General features: G+C 37.5%; 1 protein-coding gene across 2 annotated transcripts in view; it reads left to right on the top strand.

The window, feature by feature from the left end:
* LOC139936065 (UDP-N-acetylglucosamine--peptide N-acetylglucosaminyltransferase 110 kDa subunit-like) overlaps positions 1–19060 on the top strand; it is a 29175-nt gene that overhangs the window by 8049 nt on the left and 2066 nt on the right. Inside the window, exons 1-18 of one of the 2 annotated variants that reach the window (XM_071930786.1) lie at positions 994–1064; positions 1604–1672; positions 3693–3772; positions 5570–5686; positions 6707–6786; positions 7717–7806; positions 8353–8700; positions 9247–9400; positions 10856–10957; positions 11725–11904; positions 12701–12856; positions 13295–13384; positions 13831–13956; positions 14565–14891; positions 15473–15637; positions 16325–16477; positions 17318–17570; positions 18436–18559. In XM_071930786.1, the coding sequence (XP_071786887.1) occupies positions 3743–3772; positions 5570–5686; positions 6707–6786; positions 7717–7806; positions 8353–8700; positions 9247–9400; positions 10856–10957; positions 11725–11904; positions 12701–12856; positions 13295–13384; positions 13831–13956; positions 14565–14891; positions 15473–15637; positions 16325–16477; positions 17318–17570; positions 18436–18559 (2495 nt within the window). In that variant the 5' untranslated portion in view covers positions 994–1064; positions 1604–1672; positions 3693–3742. Of the gene's footprint in view, positions 1–820; positions 1065–1603; positions 1673–3692; positions 3773–5569; positions 5687–6706; positions 6787–7716; positions 7807–8352; positions 8701–9246; positions 9401–10855; positions 10958–11724; positions 11905–12700; positions 12857–13294; positions 13385–13830; positions 13957–14564; positions 14892–15472; positions 15638–16324; positions 16478–17317; positions 17571–18435; positions 18560–19060 lie in introns of those variants that run through there. The other variant, XM_071930785.1, reaches the window with a different exon arrangement.

The following is a 19060-nucleotide window of genomic DNA, read 5'->3' on the forward strand; positions in this document are numbered from 1 at the left end:
TGGTGTGGAGAATATAAAGAGTTAAAATAAATATAAATATATGACTAGTAAACTTGCGGGAACAACCATGAGTATAAAAAAAAAAAAAATTAAGGAGTGGTGGCTCTGAAAAGAGCTGGTTTAGTCTCAATGTTTCAAACCCTATACTCTGCTTGTCTTCAGGAAAAGGGAATACAAGCAGAGAATCCCGTTTGAAATGTCGAGACCAAACTGGCTCTTTTCAGAGCCGCCACTCCTTCAAAAGAGATTTTACTTGTGGTTATTAATACTTATAGTTACTCTTACTATCTACACAATTTCATATTTGAGCAGTTTTTTTAAACAATAATAAATTTATAAATTTCTTCTCTTGAGAAATATTTATAAAATTTTTATGGTTAATACTTCAATACTAAATGGAATTAAAATAAACTTTTATTTCTCAGTTTTTAAAAATAAAAAAATGCAGTGAGGTGTTGTTGAAAATACAAGACGCCGGTTTTTGGACGAAAGCACTCAGAGAAGATTTATCTATTATTTCTTATGAGTTACTTCAATACTCCATACAACTAAAAACTTAAAAAAATATTGTATTTATCTGTCTGAATAAAAAATGCATCAAAGTGTTATTATTGTAGCAGACATGACGGCTGGATTTGTGCGGTCACAAGTTTGCTGGCCCGACACTAATTACATCATGGGCCTGCCGTCCAGTGTTAAATTCGAGCCCTGTGGTATCATCATTTGACAGAAGATATTGCATATACTTGCTAACTTGCAGGTTATTGGTATGCAATTTCCATTGATAAGTTTTTAACATTTGCATTGGCCTTTCCATTAGGTCAGCACATTTCAGCACACTGGCTATAAAGCAGAACCCCATGCTAGCCGAAGCCTACTCAAACCTGGGAAATGTATTCAAGGAGCGGGGCCAGCTGCAGGAGGCGCTTGAGAACTACAGACATGCTGTGAGGCTGAAGCCAGACTTCATTGATGGCTACATTAACCTGGCAGCAGCATTAGTGGCAGCAGGAGATATGGAAGGGGCTGTGACAGCATACATACAAGCATTACAGTATAACCCTGTGAGTAGCATTGGAATTGTAACTATGGTCTCCCTTCACAGTGGTCTGCTGGTCGAATGCTTCAAAACACCCGAGGACCAGTTAAAATTCACTCCAAAGAGACTGGTTGGCTAGCTCAGTGTTGGAAAGCATCCTTATTTATTATGAAATATGGGTTTGTGAACAAGTTTGAGCCAAGTGAAATGACCAGCTTAGTTATCTTGCTGGCTAGTCACTTACAAAGTTCAGGGCAATCCCTGAACTGACATGCCCGTTTCAGACAGGCACCCTAGAATCGGGCCGAACCGAATTCTTCATTAAGTACATGAAACGTTCAATAACTGAAACAGTTAGGAGCGACTAGACACACTAGAAGTCGAAAGATCGACTGTTCTCTTAAGCGCCTTGGTTTCAGACGTTGTTCTTGACATGAGCTGAGCCAATGTAAATGTTATGTAAAGGTCGCATGTCTAAAACCAAAATGTATTTTGGTCGACCTAGAGTTGCTCCTAATCAATGGTTATCATCACTTATAGACTTTCGACTTCTTTCTTTTGCAGGACCTTTACTGTGTACGGAGTGATCTTGGCAATCTTTTGAAGGCCCTTCACCGTCTTGACGAAGCCAAGGTAAAACCAGAGCTGCCATGTTAATGGGGTCTCAAGAAACACCAGCCAAAATTAAATTCAACCACAAACCCAAATGGAATACCGCATAGAACTATGGTCAGGTTTTTTGTGTCTGTTGTTGTAAAGTGTTTGTTAAGTGTGATTTGTTAGTTTTTTTATAGAAAATTAGATACTTTTTTCAGATCGTACTCTCTGTTGTTGTGGTGGTTGTTGTGGTTGTTATAGGTTTTTATCAACTCATATAGCAGCTCTATTGTTAACATTATTCAAAATTTGATCGGGTTTCGAAAGTTTATTTTGAGATGAAATACTTTTTTTTTTTTCACTACTGGTTTCATCAATCATGGTTTCATAATTTTTTTTTTACATGATTAGTTTTTGATAATTCAATGTAAAGAAACTTTAACACAAACTTATATTTAGAAATGTGAAAAAGTAACTTTTCTCTAAAGTACGGTTGTTCAAAAAAAAGGACATTTTCCGGTAGTTACGCTTTCATAGTTTTTATTCCATTTGTTAGGTTCTAGAGCGGTTTTCCTGATGGGTTTGTTACACTCGAAAACAAAACTAAAAGTCTTCAGTTAATTTTTTTTGGATATTTTTCTGGCATGTATACAACAAATTCTTGAACATTGTAGGAAAACCTTTGCTTGTTTTGTGGTCTTTGCTTACAAAAGCAGCGCTGCGCGGCAGCAGGCAAGGCTACATGCAAGCACCATGTTGTGTGCTTACTGCAGCAGCAAGTCAGCGGCGAGCAAACCAGAGGTCCTGCGGCCTAGCGATGCTGCTTAGACTCCCCCAAGCACGCAATTGGCGAAGCTGCGATTCGAAGCGCTAGGGATCGACATATTTATGCATGTGCAATGACACATGCATGATTTATTTTGTCCCTCATGCAACGACGCACAAGGACCTCTGACGTGCACGGTTTCTAGGTGGTTGGGAGTTTGCAAAACTCCACTTCCGAGACAATGGTACAAATTCTGCCTACTCCAAGAAACGACAGCCTGCATTGCATTGGTTTGTACCGTTGTCTTGGTGGAATCACCTCAGAAAATAGGGCTAGGGGTTCTTTTCTGAAAACATGCAACCTATTGGTACAACCATTTAAGAAAAACCTGCTTGGAATGATTTTTAAATGAAGAAAATCTTTCAAATGTTGATTAAAAAGTGACTAATATACACTGTTTCATAAAAATACCTGGAACCAAATGACCTTTAAAGAAGATAAAAACAGATATTGTTGGCAAAATAACCAGTATACGCTGTAACAAGAGTTTGACAAGTCTGTTATTAAATTAGCACAGTTGTCGGAAAAGATCCCTGGCCAAATGCTTATCATACTTGGGCTTGTTTTCTTTCATACATAACAAAATTACTTGCAGGTTCAACTAGCTGATTTACAAGATACCTGCTAGGGTTTAAAGGAGTTATACCAATATAAGTCCAACTCATCCATCGTACAGTTTCAAAATGTGTATAATATATACAGGAAGTTGCTTTAAGACATGTTACTGACTAACGAGTAAAGGATGTTGATCGCAAGATCTTGGACACCATATTGGTATGGCTCCTTGTGTGCTGCTGTGTGCGCGGAGCAAAGTTTGGTGGAAGCCACATCCATTTTCAACAACAGAAAATCAATTGACCAAGAAATAAAGTTCAAACCAAATCAGCACTTTGTATTGCTGTATAAAATTATTTTAAATTGTTATATAATATTTCTAGTTGCCACGGTGGATGTGGTTTTCACCTCGTACGCAAGCGTACCCTCCCCAGCCTAGATCACAAACCTCGCAATAACTACTCAAAATAATTTGATAAGATCTGAAGTTCGCGTAAATTTCTTGCTGCTTTTTTAGGCCCAAGCAGTTTATTTGGCTTATATCGGGGGGGACAAAAAATTTCATATACTTGACATATCTTTTCTTCCACTGCAGGCATTAATTCTTATCACCCCAACAGATACCACTAATGAAATCTTCTTTTTAATCTTCCTTATACTGATGTATTTATCAAGGCTTTTCCCGTTGATGCTTCATTGTCGCAACCAACAGTTTTAACCATCAGATGGACTCAAGACCAGCTTCAGAGCACCCTGTGAGTGGGTTGTACATCCTTCGGTTCTCCTCATGTATATAACTGTTCTTGCTTCTTGCGTGCTTCATCAACGAGAGAAAATGCCATGCTCGCTTGGTTTGTATCAGTGAAAAAAAAACTGATTGCGCACTCGAACAAGCTTTTTTTGTACCTCTGCGATTTTGACAAATGTTTACATGCAATCAAACATTTTTAAATCTTAAAATAAAAATGGTTCAAAGAAAAATGAAATAAAATTGACATTGAGATAAATTCAGAAACTTTTTTTTTTTTTTTTTAAGAGTTTCATCAAAGATGAAGAAGTCGTCTGATGTTTAGCAACAACCTCTTGTGTAATTTGTTTATCGATTGTTTTTGTAGTAAACAAGGAGAAAATCTTAAAGAAATCAATGAATGATTACCACTTGTGTGAAATGTTTTTTTAAATTCTGTCGATGCTAGTAGCAACTGAATCGCCAGTAGCGGTTGCAGCAGCAGCAGCATAAGCAGCAGCAGCATCAGCGGCATCATTAGCAGCAGCAACAGCAGCCGCTTTTTTTTCTAGCTGGTATAAGCATTTATGAATCGTGAGAATATGCATCGTTGATGCAGGAATTGATGTGAAGCTTCAATGACATATACAATTACAAAAATAATCTTGCCTATTTCAAATTCCTCAAAATATAATTCATCATTTTTAATTTTGCTCATTATTTTTGTTGACAAAGCAAAGAGATTGAAATTAGAAATGTCAAGGAGCAATATCCAATTTTTGTTTTGATGCATATTGCCAGGTTTTGCGCAGCGCGTTCCAAGCGCTTAAGCTCAGTATGCGGCGAGCGGTGTATCTGTGACAAGGAAACCTGGGTTTAAACATTTCTGGTCATTTGATAAATTGGTAAAATATTCAGATTTATTGCCATGATTTTGCGAAGGCTTTGGGTGTTAAAGAAGTCCACATTAATTTTGAGGGTATGCAGGGAGGATTTGATGATACAGAACAATAAAAACCCACATGATAAGTCACAGATTCATTACAGGTTGCAGGAGCGATGCGCTTTCTGGCGGTGCGGCGCAAATGTTCGCAGCTCGCATTAACCGAACTCATCTGCTTATACAGTCCTTAATAACAACTCCAACCTATCCTTTTGGATGACGTCAATGCTCAGGATCTTGCATTTAAAACATACTTTGAAAGATATCCTAACTTGGAAATGAGCTCAACTGATAATGGGTTATATTTGTTAAAGGTTTTTATAAGTCATGAGTACGGATGTACCGCGCAGCAAAACGCACTGGTAAGTTTGCATTACAGCAGGCAGTAATATTTACATATAAATATGCGGATTTGCACTTTTATTACACACAAACAACTGAATGCAAACAGGCATTTTAAATTATGGCTTATTTAGAATAACTAAAGGTATGCCTTCATTAGTTTTAAGTTGGCCATGAAACTTAACAGATGCAATGTTGGTAAATTGCCCCTGTCTTTACTATGGTGCCCTTAAAAATGTTTCCATAGACGTTTGAATTTTGAAATGGATGTCTTTTTTTTTAGTTTATCACTCCAAAGAAAGACAATCCCTGTCTGGTTACAGCCTGTATAAACCTCAGTCTTGTGTAATGGTTTTTCTCCTAGTTTACTCTTTTACACCTTACCTATTATAAGATACTAATACTTCTTTTTATATCCCCTCCCTTTTCCGTCTTTGTTTTTTTGTTTTCCTCTTGTGTTTCCCTCAAATTGGTCGACCTGAATCCCTTGACCTGCTGATCCCTCCCCCCATGCATCCTACCCCGGGTGTTTGTCAACAGGCATGCTACTTGAAGGCCATTGAGACTCAACCTAACTTTGCTGTTGCTTGGAGTAACCTAGGATGTGTCTTCAATGCTCAGGGAGAAATATGGTTAGCTATACATCACTTTGAGAAGGTAAGAGTCCTCGTCTGGCAATCTTATCTCATAATGATCCAATGCATTCATTTCACTTGCTCCCTGTGAGGAAAGAATTGTGTTTGAAATTCTTCTGTTTGTATAGAAAGCCTTCCAAGGCCCAAGTCTGGCAATCTCACATTATACTATATAGATGGACCAGTGCCCAATTTCATAAAGCTGCTTAAGCACGAAAAGTAGCTAAGCACCAAAACATGCTAACCAGAATAAGGTTAAACTACCAACTCAAAACTAATCTATTTCCCGGCTTATCATTGTTTTAATGCCTATGATTGATCGTTTGATTAATTGTTTTTCTGTTCTTGTTTACTAGTTGATTGTGATGCACTATGTGCTTGGTAGAGCGTCATACAAATGCATTGCATTATGGTTATCAATATAAATTGTACATATCTTGAATCTTTACAAACTTGCCATCATTACTTTTCTTGTCAGTGCTCTTTATGTCACTTTCTTTTTGTTAACTTGTCAATTGTGAGGCGCAGGGTTCGAAATTAGCGGTCACCCGATCGCCATATGCAATTATCAACAGGGGTAGGCGAGCCAAAGCCCTTCCCGCACTAGCCTGCCAGGCAAGCCAACAAGATGTTCCATCCCACAATAATTGAGGAATTTGTTAGTCAAATCCCAACAAGAGTTTATTTGCAAGTTTGTAAAATGGTTTGACAAGTCTTACCTGGTATTACCGGGTGTTACATGCGGGCTAGTGAAAAAAATTGCGGCTGACCCACGATTTTGGTTGACTCATCTGGCGGGCGAATGAAGAAAAAAAAAAGTTAAGGGAAACCCCTGAGGCGTAGAGTGCCATATGGAATGCATTGCATTCCTGTTTTCAATATAAATTGCACACTTGAATTTTCACAAACTTGCCATAGTTACTTTTGTTGCGAGTGGTCTTTATGTCCCTTTCTGATGTGAATGTAAACATGCATTCTACCTGAGAGAACAAATGCATCTGAACATTGTTTCTAAACCAAAGCTAAACACTTTTCTTAACAGGCTGTAACATTGGACCCCAACTTCCTTGATGCATACATCAACCTTGGAAATGTTCTAAAGGAAGCCCGTATCTTTGACAGGTAAGACCACGTTTACTTCTTGGAAGCTGGATGGATTACTCGGACCCATTACATACCTGTAAACTGATCAGATTAAATTGGAATTATTCGATTTTTTTCTAAGGCCGCAAACAAAACAAAAACATTCCTGTTACTGACAAGAAACAACAAAATCTATGTACAAATCTATGTACACAATCAGGCATGCAACTTTTCAGTTGATCAGCTGATGTCCTCTTTTTCTTTTCAAAACAGTGCCATAGAAATCGGTACACTGTACAACAGTGAAGTGTGATCGGCCATTTCCTCGTTTTCTATACCATTTCCTCTTTTTTTATGGCAGTTAGAAAGGTGCATGTCTGCAGGATGCAATGGTTTATCTATATTCTGTCAAATACATACATCATTGTATGTGTTCATGTAATGAGTTTTACTTGCACAACTTTGTGCGACGCTATCTATGGACTTGTAAACTAGAGTTCCTATTTCTGAGGTATCAGTGTTTGTAGGTTTGCCATTGTACTTTAAAGCCATTGGACACTTTCGGTAAACAGTATTGTACAAGGCCCACACTTCGTGTACCACAACTTATATATAAAATAAACCTGTGAAAATTTAGGCTCACTCGGTCATCGGAGTCAGGAGAAAATGACGAGAAAACCCACCCTTGTTTCCCCACGTTTCGTCGCGTCATGACATGTGTTTAAAATTAATCCGTAATTCTCGCTATCGAGACTTGATATTGTTTTAATGTTTTCTCAAAAAATAAACCATTTCATGGAATAATATTTCAAGAGAAGTCTTTACGACTACCTTCTGTAAACACTGTAAATTATTTTTAAATCTGTGAACTTTTTTTTTCTGTACCGAAAGTGTGTAATGGCTTTAAACAACATTGTTAATTTTATCTGTGTAGACATTACAGTGTTATTATTGTATCTCTTTCCACAGGGCGGTCGGAGCTTATCTAAGAGCACTGCAGTTGAGTCCAAACCATGCTGTTGTCCATGGTAATCTTGCCTGTGTCTACTACGAGCAGGGGTAAGTGAATCTGCTCATTATTTTCATGGTTTTCTTCTGTTGTGCTTGGACATAATAATGTGATTCTGTTAATTTAATAACTAGTCATACTTGTGATGTCTTTTGAACAATAATTGTGAAATGGTCTTGAATTTAAATGGAAGATTTGGCAATATAAAGAATCCAACAATTTTTCAAAATACTTTGGCATGGTTTGATAATGAAGATTATGCTGGTGTTGTATTTTATTTTGATGAGGATTTGTGTATTGGTAATAAGGGTAATCTATATGTGTTTTGATTGTAAGATACACACTGGGAAATAGTGTTCATGATTGTTTAAACCTGATCTCAGGCCTGATACTTCACGGAGGCAATGAAGGCCTCCATGCCTTGGTGCCTTTGAAATGCTCCGCCAGTAGAAATTCACAATGTTCTAATAGGGTGCCCTTTACTAAGGAGAAAAAGCCTTGGTGCCCTTGCCCTTTCAAAAATGATTCATGAAGGCCTGTGACGTTTATAATCAATTGAATTGAATTGAATTGGTTTTTATGTTTATTACTCCCAGGTTGATAGATCTTGCCATCGATACCTACCGCCGAGCCATCGAGTTGCAGCCCCACTTCCCCGATGCCTACTGCAACCTCGCTAACGCTCTCAAGGAACAAGGAAAGGTAGCCGAGGCAGAAGAATGCTACAACACAGCCCTCCAGCTATGCCCGACCCATGCAGACTCTCTCAACAACTTGGCCAACATCAAGAGGGAGCAAAGCTTCACAGAGGAGTCTATCAAGCTGTACTGTAAAGCACTGGAGGTGTATCCAGAGTTTGCTGCTGCACATTCTAACCTGGCTAGCGTGCTCCAACAACAGGGCAAACTGCAGGAGGCTTTAGTACACTACAAAGAAGCTATTAGGTGAGCGTATAGATAAGTTGCTATAGACGCCATCTTTACGGGCAAATTGCATTTTGGCTTGCAGCAACGCTGTTGCTTTTTTGTTTTTTTGTGTAATGCGACTTACTGCTTTTTACATCTTAGTAACGTCCAGAGCACAAGATTTCTAATAATATCATCAATTCAAAGCCTTTGATGTCAAGTACAAATTAGTCTATAAACTTTAGTGGAAAGAATATCTCACACAGAACTACTAGCACCAAGATCAAGAAATGACACAGAAAAGTGTAATGCGACTTACCATGGAATTGCCCATAACTATAACTAAGTGGAAAGAAAGTTATGACAAAAATTGTAATTTTTGATATCATGTCCATGTTTGCTTGGAATTGCCCACATGTAAGATTTATCGTTTGATCCTATCCCTGAATCAAATTGATTGACATTGATTGCTTTTTGTGTCGTTTATCCTTGACAAAAACAAACATGTAAATGTTCTTTGGTATAATAACATATAATATTATGATCCTTTCTCTAAACTGAATCTATTGATCTTGATTGACGCAGGATTGCACCCACATTCGCCGATGCATACTCTAACATGGGTAACACATTGAAGGAGATGCAAGACATCCAAGGAGCACTGCAATGCTACACCAGAGCAATCCAGATTAATCCTGCCTTTGCTGATGCACATAGTAACCTGGCTTCAATTCACAAGGTAAGAACCAGGCTTTGGTAATGCCAATCAAACCAATCGGGGCCCAATTTCTTGCTTAAACATCTTCTGCTTAGCAAAAAAATAAGCAGCAAACCAGTCACAGATTGTACATGTGAAATGGTATTTCGTTTGATAATTTTATTGTGGTGAGCATAAACGGTTGTGCTTGGCTACTTTTTTTGCTTAAAGCAGTTTTATGACATTGGTCCCAGATCTTGTAGACATTTACATTCTGGGCCCAATTTCATAGAGCTGTTATGCACAAAATATTGCTGAAACAAATTTCTGCTAAGCAGAAATGAGTAGGATACCAGTCACAAATTGTACCTCACATAGTAGATTGGCTGTTAATCTTCGTCTAGTAAGCATAATTTTGTTGTGCTTAGCTGGTTTTTGTGTGTAAGCAGCTCTTTGAAATTGGGTCCTGATTATTTCAGTTATGCATTTGGAAAGAGCCTTTTGTAGTAACTCGGTATGCACACTAAAAGAAGTGTTCATTTTGTTGAGATAACTTGACTTGAAGTGTATTGCATTTTTATGAAGATGTTGTAATATGATTGTTTATTTTAATTATTTTTACATTATTTGTTCTATTCTTCATTGGGTGTCATATTATTCTTGAAATGCATTTTTTCTGTACATTGTGTGATATTGACTTGTGACCTGCTTACAATCTGCATTGTTTGTTATACTCGATGTATACATTTGTTTGATTGTTCTCTGCCTTTGCTTTTGCAAAACTTTACTTCTGTACCTTCCTTTCAAAGTCATACAATTTTTCATTATTTTTTAAATATCCACTGTAGATTTTAGGGTTGTTTAACTTTGTACTATTCTTTAAGAGTCGCATGGCTTTTCATTAAGTAATATTACTTACAGAAGTGTTGAATTGCATTCTTTCTGTACATTGTTTGATTTTTCTCTGGCCTTGCTTCTACAAAACTTTTTCTTCACCTCTCTACCTTCCTTTCAAAGTCGATCAATTTTTCCCGATTTGTTTCATATTCAATGTTGATTTTAGTGTGTTTAACTTTGTACTTTTCAATTAAGTGTTATGTCTTATTACCAGTTGTACATTGTTTGCTAGAGATTTTTTAAACTGCATTACATATCATGCTCCTGGTTACACGTTTGATTAGTTTTTTATTGGCCTAGCTTCTACGTAACTTTGTAAACTGTTTAAATCTATATTATATATCATGCTCCTGGTTACACATTTGATTAGTCCTTCCTAGGCCTAGCTTGTACGTAACCTTTGTTTACTTTGGTACTTTCAAATCGGTACAATATTTCATGATTTATTTTTTATACACACCATTGAAATACATTCTTATACATTTTTCATAGTAGTTTTTTGTTGAGTATGATACCTAGGCCTAAAACTTATAAGTGGTTGTAGGATATGATATCTATGAATTGTGAAATTAATTTTATTGTGATGTTTCTTTACCTCAGGACTCTGGTTCAATACCTGATGCAATTGCATCCTACAGGACTGCTCTTAAGCTCAAGCCAGATTTCCCAGATGCTTATTGCAACCTCGCTCACTGTCTACAGGTAAGGATCACATGTCAGATGTAAAATCATCAAAAGAATACTCAGAACTTAGTAAAAATCATTGTTTTTTGTATAGTTTTTTTTCTTGTTGAAGATACATTTCATTATTTATTCTAACAACCTTTCAAATCTTTTTATTGTTGAGATTTTCAAGAATAATTCTTAATAGACAGTATTAAATAACCCCTTTGCTGCTATGAATGTAGGTCAAACCTTATGCGCGTCTAAAGAGCACGCAATGTTCCTGGTTTGATTTCTACGGCACAAGCACGCCTAGCTCGCAGACGCCATCTTGTAGGGCATATATTTGAACAGTGGTGTCATATTCAGTACGATCTATATGTATACGATCTGAGAAATGTTACTGACAGTAAAGCCTGGTTCAAATTTCCTGTGAATGTGATACGAAACATTCTCTGCGAAAACTGCGATGTGAGGTCAAAATTCGCTTCGCATTTGCAGGAAGTATGAATCGGTTAGGGGTAAAACAAATTGGAATGTTAGGCCATGGAAACTGACAGATTTTTACATTAACCACGTTACTTCAAAGTGAATAGTTTCTATTGCTATGAATTTTAAGAGTGATAACCAAAAGATAACCTTGCCTTTAATCGTTTTGCTTATTTTTACTGGTGTACTTTTTCATGAACTATTTATGAGTAATTTCCGTGTGTCATTTTCAGTTACGCGCCCTCGAACAGGCTGGTCCTGGAGAGAGCGTAATATTATCTCAATACATTATTATTACTTATTATTATAATCATCAGATTGTGTGTGACTGGTCTGACTATGAGCAGCGTATGAAGCAACTTGTTACTATCGTTGCTGACCAACTGGATAAGAACAGACTCCCATCTGTCCATCCACACCACAGTATGCTCTATCCACTATCTCCTGATTTCCGTAAAGCCATTGCCAGTCGACATGGGAACCTTTGTTTAGAGAAGGTGAGTTAAGTTTCTTGCATGAGATAGGTACAAGCGTGTGAGACTTCCTTTTTTCAGCTGATTTCCTCTTTTTGGTTTTGGAATTATTCTTTTTGTGTACAAAAGGATAGGAATGTTATCTTTTCCTTCTTTTTTTCTTGCCTGTTATTCTCTTTTCCTTTTTATTCATGGGTAGTAACTCACATGCCTCTAGGTACTGTACCAAAATGCAATGCTTGTAAAACATTCAGAACTTGTTTGGATTTCATACTTGTCTTTAAAGCACTTCATGATTTGGCACCCACCTACATCAATGATTTTAAGTGTTTCAAGCTTTGCATCGTGTGGATAAATATGCAGAAACTATAAATAAATAGTAAACTATCGGGTTCAACCATGTGTACATCTCTTTTGTGTGAGTGTTTGGTTTGAAAAGAGTCGGTGTTGTCTTGACATTTCAAACAGTCCACTCTGTTGTCTTGAACTTACTATTTGTTTGTAGTTTCTTCCTATCAATGATCTTTAAATAAGGCACTGTCATTATTCTCTGCATTTTTTCACATTACTCCAGTCTTGTTGAACAAGCTACTTAGCGACATCAGCAAGTTATTAACAATCCTGTTTGGTGTATTTTTCAGTAGAGAGTTTGATACTTTTGTAGTAACTTTAATGTAGCGCCTTGAGTAATCTTTTCTTAAAAAGTGCTTAATTTATAAGTTTGTGTTCTTGATTTATCAATATTAAACTTGAGACACATTTTCTCAAGGGAATGCCATTGTGAAATGTGTTCATTGTGATGTTTTCATTGACTTCACAGATAAATGTGTTGCACAAATCCCCCTACCAGTACCCCAAAGATTTGGTAGCGTCTGGTGGTAAGCTGAGGATTGGTTATGTCAGCTCCGACTTTGGCAACCATCCAACATCTCATCTCATGCAGAGCGTCCCAGGCAAACACAGTGAGAATGTGGAGGTATGTACCGTGCACAAAGATACCAGAAGAGTTAGAATTACAACTAAAGGGTTTTGTGATGCACATTCTCTTGTGGCGTGTCGTGGCCTAGCGGGTTTATTAGAGTACCAGATTCAAGCTGTGGTGTTTCTGATCAGCAGAGTATGGGTTTGAGTACTGGTCGTGACACTTGACCATGATTGCTTGGCGAGGTAGTGCTTTCTACTCGGAAATAGTTGGCAACGGCCCCTGGAAAATTAGTTGATTTGTAGCCCCCACCCTGAAGTGGCCTTCAGGCCTTGTGTGTCCGGCGACTTGCATTAAAAACAAACTAGTTCCTTTTTGATGTTGGAATTGTACAATAAGTATTGGCTTTGTATGGGTCAAATTTATTGGGAAACAGGTTTGATGGACAACTAAAGGAGTGTATCTGAAAACATCTCTTGTTTTGTTTTTCAGGTATTTTGCTATGCTCTTAGTCCTGACGATGGAACAAACTTCAGAGCTAAGGTGTTGAAAGAAGTTGGATCATTTGTGGATCTTTCCCAGGTAAGTGTTTTAATAAAAACAAAAAAAGTTTAATTATGCCAAATAAAAAAGGAAAGAGGAGGCCACATATTTTAAGACAACCTGCTAAGCTTTTTCTTTCAAAATATATTTGTTTTCATCGGAGATAGTAAAACAAAATGTTTCAATGGAGAAAAAGGGAGGTGTGCTCTAAAAAATAAAGTGGAAGGGGCTTTAAACATAATTTGTTTTTTGGGGCCTTATTGCGTAATGATGAATTTTTGTAAATCAGGTTGATGTACTCTGTGAACCAACTTGACCTTTGATTTGTCTTTATGTCTGTATATTCTCAGCGCCTTGAGTATCTTTGGTAAATACGTGTGTTTTGTAAGACTTTGTAGCCCCTTGAGTACCTTGTTTGGCAAATACATGCGCTATATAAGACTTCAATATTATTATTATTATTCTTATTATTATGTGATCCACAGATACCATGCAATGGTAAAGCAGCAGACAGAATCAATGCAGATGGCATCCACATCTTGGTCAATATGAACGGCTATACAAAAGGCGCACGCAATGAGATCTTTGCACTGAGACCAGCTCCAATCCAGGTAAGCACAAAGTACTAGAAATGTCAAGAAATTCATTTTTTATTAAAACCCAAGCAGATTCTTGCCATTCGATTGGAGGATGGTCCGTCACGTGATAGCAAATAAATGTACCATTATCATTCACCGTGCATTTTTCATTCCATTCACTGTGCATTTTTGGTTGCATCTGTTTTGTTCTATTGCTTGGTTCGTACCACATCTCTGTGTGTGAGTGTTTTGATAATGCAGTGGTAGTTATTGCGGCACATAAACATTGACGGAGGGTCTCAAATATGCAGCAGTACCAGAATGCTCAAAACAAGCTGAACCAAAAGAAATGGGTGTATCGTCATATTTTCAAAGTTGTATCCTCCAATCAAATTTACAAAGATTTACCCACCTAAACACCTTTACCTAAACATTACCCACTTTTGTGTATGTATGATTTACTTACTCCGCATGTATGGTTTATTTACACTGCCTCGTTGAAAAGAACATTCCATCTTTCAACTCATGAAAATGTTTGTATAATAATTTATACTTCCCTAAAAATTACCCAATTTTGTGTATGTATGGTATGTATGGTTGGTATGTATGGTTGACTTAATTGAGTGATTTTTCCCTTGCAGAGCATGTGGCTTGGTTATCCTGGTACAAGTGGAGCTTCGTTCATGGACTACCTGATCACAGACGGTGTGACATCACCAAATGATCTCAACCCCCATTACTCTGAGAAACTAGCTTACATGCCGCATACCTTCTTCATTGGGGATCACTGGAATATGTTTCCCCATCTCTTGGATAAAGTCATCATTGAATCCAAGGAAGGACTGAAGAGGGACACCGTTGGTATCATCAATGCATTGGATGTCAAAGGGTTCATGGAGAAGGTCAATGCTGTGGCACCTGCTACAGTTGGTGGAGCCGTTGCTAACGGCGTCTCATTATCAGATAAGGTAATTATGAACAAGATTCATTATCTCGTCCTTAATATGGGACGAAAATCCGTTGATCCCATATATTGTGTAACGCATGTAAAAGAACCCAGTGCTCTTATTGAAAAGAGGGGAACTCATCGACTAGTCACCCGAAATAAAACATGTTATATTTGTTTTACTATACTTCATACATATTCAGTTACCGGAACATGAGTTTTGAGCAAGAGAAAATGATTACTGTGAAACAAAATGCACATGATAAGTTTGTTCATGTGTTGTATGTTGCGTAGAGAGCGCTGTTCGAGCATGTATATTATACAAAACAGTGCCACGATCAATAGCGCCGGGGATGGCGTCGCGCAATGGTAGTCCGCATGACAAGTACAATAGCTCCCGGGGAAATTTTACTTGTCCTGCCCATTTACATCTTTCGTGAATACTCACGTGCGCTTGGTAGTTAGCAAAATTAACACCTGGCACGTGATGATGAATGGACCAATGAGAACTCGACTCTCTGTCATGAATATGTATGAGGTATAGTAATGACAAATAAAACGGTAATAAATTAATAATTTATTTTTATTATCTGGATTATTCAGGTGGATTTGAGCAACAGCACAAACCAAAATGGTATGGCAACGAAACTGACGTTTCCCTGTCTAGATAATTCCATTTCACAAGCACTGAACACCATGGTACTTCAGGGACATGCCCAAGCATCAATCAATGGAATGAATATCACACATGGACTGGCTGTTAACCAGGTAAGAGCAGTTCCATTCTGAATGGTAATCATTATTTAAGGCAGTGGACACTATTGGTAATTACTCAAAATATTTATTAGCATAAAACCTTTGTTGATAATCAGTCATGGGGAGTGGTTGACAGTATATAGATTATAGCGCTTTCGGAATACATAAATATATCATACATGTAGGATCTTGGCACGAAAATAGTTTGAGACACTGGATACTATTGGTAATTGTTAAAGATCAGTCTTCTCACTTAGTGTATCTCAACATGTGCATGAAATAACAAACCTGTGAAAATTTGAACTCGGTTGAGTTGGTCTTCAAAGTTGCGAGATAATAATGGAAGAAAAAACACCCTTGTCACACAAAGTTGTGTGCTTTCAGACGCTTGATTTCTGGACCGGAAATCTAATTCTGAGGTCTCAAAATCAACTTCAAATATTTTAGGGGAAAATAACTTCTTTCTCAAAGATTACGTTACTTCAGAGGGAGTAGTTTCTGACAATGTTTTATACTATCAACATCTCCCAATTACTTTTTATGCTAACAAATATTTTGACCAACAGTGTCCACAATAGGGCACAATAGGTTTTGTGCACTTCTAAAAGTTGTTGTTAATAAGAACAAGCTTTGATTGATATCTATGAATTATTGCTTTAATTATGACATTAATGTTGTTGATCTTGTTTAACTTTAAAGGTGCAGGCCAAGGCAGCTACTGGGGAGGAAATCCCATCAACTCCCATCATCACCACTCGCTCAATGTACAACATCCCTGATGATGCAATTGTCTACTGCAACTTTAATCAACTGTACAAGATCGACCCAGCCACATTGCAGATGTGGGTTTCTGTGAGTATTCCTTTCTTGTTTGCCCTTTGTAAGTCCTATATTGCAGAATTAATTTCAGGGATGTGATTTCTCCATTTTTAACCGGAAACACCACCCCCATCCCTACCCAACCCCCCAAAATTAATAATGATGATAATAATAATACTACATAAAGGAGAAGGAAAAAAAAACGTTTTTATTCAGATCAAGTTCTTAAAAAAAAAAGGGAAGTTAAAACCAAAGATAAATGTTTGTTAAAGGAAAGGTACACGTTTGGTAATTACTCAAAACAAGTATTAACTTAAAAACTGACTTGGTAACGAACATTGGAGAGCTGTTGATAGTATAAAACATTGTGAGAAACGACTCCCTCTGAAGTAGCATAGGTTTTGAGAACGAGGTAATTTCTCAGTTAAATAACAAAAGACTTCTAGTTTGAAGTCTTTTATTCCTATCTGAAAGTGCACAAATTCATCCAACAAGAGTGTTTTTTCTTTCATAATTTTCTCGCAACTTTGATGACCAAATGAGTCAAAATTTTCACAGGCTTGTTATTTTATGGTTAAGATGGGATACACCAAGTGAGAACACTGGTCTTTGACCATTACCAAACGTGTACCTTCCCTTTAAAGCTGGGTTCGCTCTCGCAAGCTCTAGCGCTCTCTAAAGCTTTCATGGTTTGAGCTCACAGTTCAGGGTGTTTTTTTAACAGCCCATCACACCCCTGTTATTCGCACATTTGAAATTGCACATTAAATGTAAGAAAAAATTATTAATATAAACGCTTGACCTCTGAATTCCTTTAACTTCTTGATTCATACCTCACTTTTTGACATTGTGTGTATTGCCTTTCTTTTACAGATTATCAAAAAGGTACCCAATAGCGTTTTGTGGCTTCTCCGCTTCCCTGCTACTGGTGAACCACACCTATCAGCAACTGCAACCCGTCTAGGCATGCCGGCTGGCCGTCTCATCTTCTCTCCTGTTGCTTCAAAGGAAGAACACGTCCGTCGTGGTCAAGTTGCTGATGTGTGTTTAGATACACCACTCTGCAATGGTCATACGACGGGAATGGATGTACTGTGGGCAGGTACCCCAATGGTCACCCTACCTGGTGAGTCACAGTGTTCATAGCTATAATAATAATAATGGCTTCTTATATAATGCGCATAACCCATCACTTTCTTGAGGGGGTATGTTGGTCTAAGTTTGAAGTATGACAACTACTACTTTTACATAGCAGGTGCTGTGGCGCAAAATGCTGCCTATCAAACCAGAAACACTGGGGCGAACCCCTTCTCTTTTTGATAAGTGTACTGGGTCTTTTACATTGTACACAACAGTAGAGTGTGGGTTCCAGTTCCATTTGTGACACTTATTTTCCTTAGCAAGACACTCGACCATTTTTGTTTGTCAATATGACGGGATGTAAAGCACTAGGTCCCCTGGCTGCGAAATGCATGTTCAATTTCATAAAGCTGTAAGGCAGAAAATACTGCTTGACAAATTTCTTTGCTATGCAAAAGTTGAGTGGGACACCATTCAGAGCAATGTAAACTTATTGTTATTTTGGCTGGTAACCCATTTCTGTATTTAAAGCAATATTTTTTGCTGTGCTTAGCAAGTTTTTGTGCTTGCAGGTTTTATGAAATATTGGCCCCGGTTACACTTTTCGCTTAGAGAAGGGGTTTGCCCTGGTGTGTCTGGCAGTGGCCTGGCTTTTGCGCCGCAGCACCTGTAAACCATTATATGGTGCAACATCACTTGGGTTTCATAATTTAAACAAAATTAAAAATCCTGTCTTGGATTGTTTTGTTTGTTCAGGCTCCTTGAATACCTTATCAGTTGAAACGCGGGCTATAAGACTATATAAATTATATTTTTTAAATAAATTACAATTGTGATCAAGTGTTTAATGTCAACAAAATTATTACTTGCTAGGACAACACTAATAGTAAATTGATTGTATTTTGTTACAGGTGAAACTTTGGCATCTCGTGTCGCTGCATCACAGCTCAATTGTCTAGGGTGCACTGAATTGGTTGCCTCTTCTAGGCAGGAATATGAGACCATTGCTACAAGGCTGGGAACAGACCTAGAATTGTAAGTACTTATTTACATGCTTAGAGACACTGGACACTATTGGTAATTGTCAAAGACCAGTCGTCTTACTTCCTGTATCTCAACATATGCATAAGATATGAATCTTGATGAGCCATAATAGGTGAGACAGACTTAACTAACACTTTTGGGCCGGTATTAAAGTTTAATTTTCCAAGTTTACTCTAGGTGTAATAGTTGTTTCATTATTTGAGTTGTGTTATAAGAAACTTTGGTTTTAATCGAGTAAAAGGCACGGGACACTAATGGTAATTACTTAAAATAATTATTATCATAAAACCTTTCTTGATTACAAGTAATGAGGAGAGGTTGATGGTATAAAACATTGTGAGAAACGGCCCCCTCTGAAGTGAAGTAGTTTTCGAGAAAGAATTAATTTTTCCACGAATTTGATTTCTAGACCTCAGATTTAGAATTTGAGGTCTCAAAACCAAGCATCTGAAAGCACACAACTTCGTGTGACCATGGTGCGACAAGGGTGTT

The sequence above is a fragment of the Asterias amurensis genome, chromosome 4 (assembly GCF_032118995.1).
Source record: "Asterias amurensis chromosome 4, ASM3211899v1".
NCBI lineage: Eukaryota > Metazoa > Echinodermata > Asteroidea > Forcipulatida > Asteriidae > Asterias > Asterias amurensis.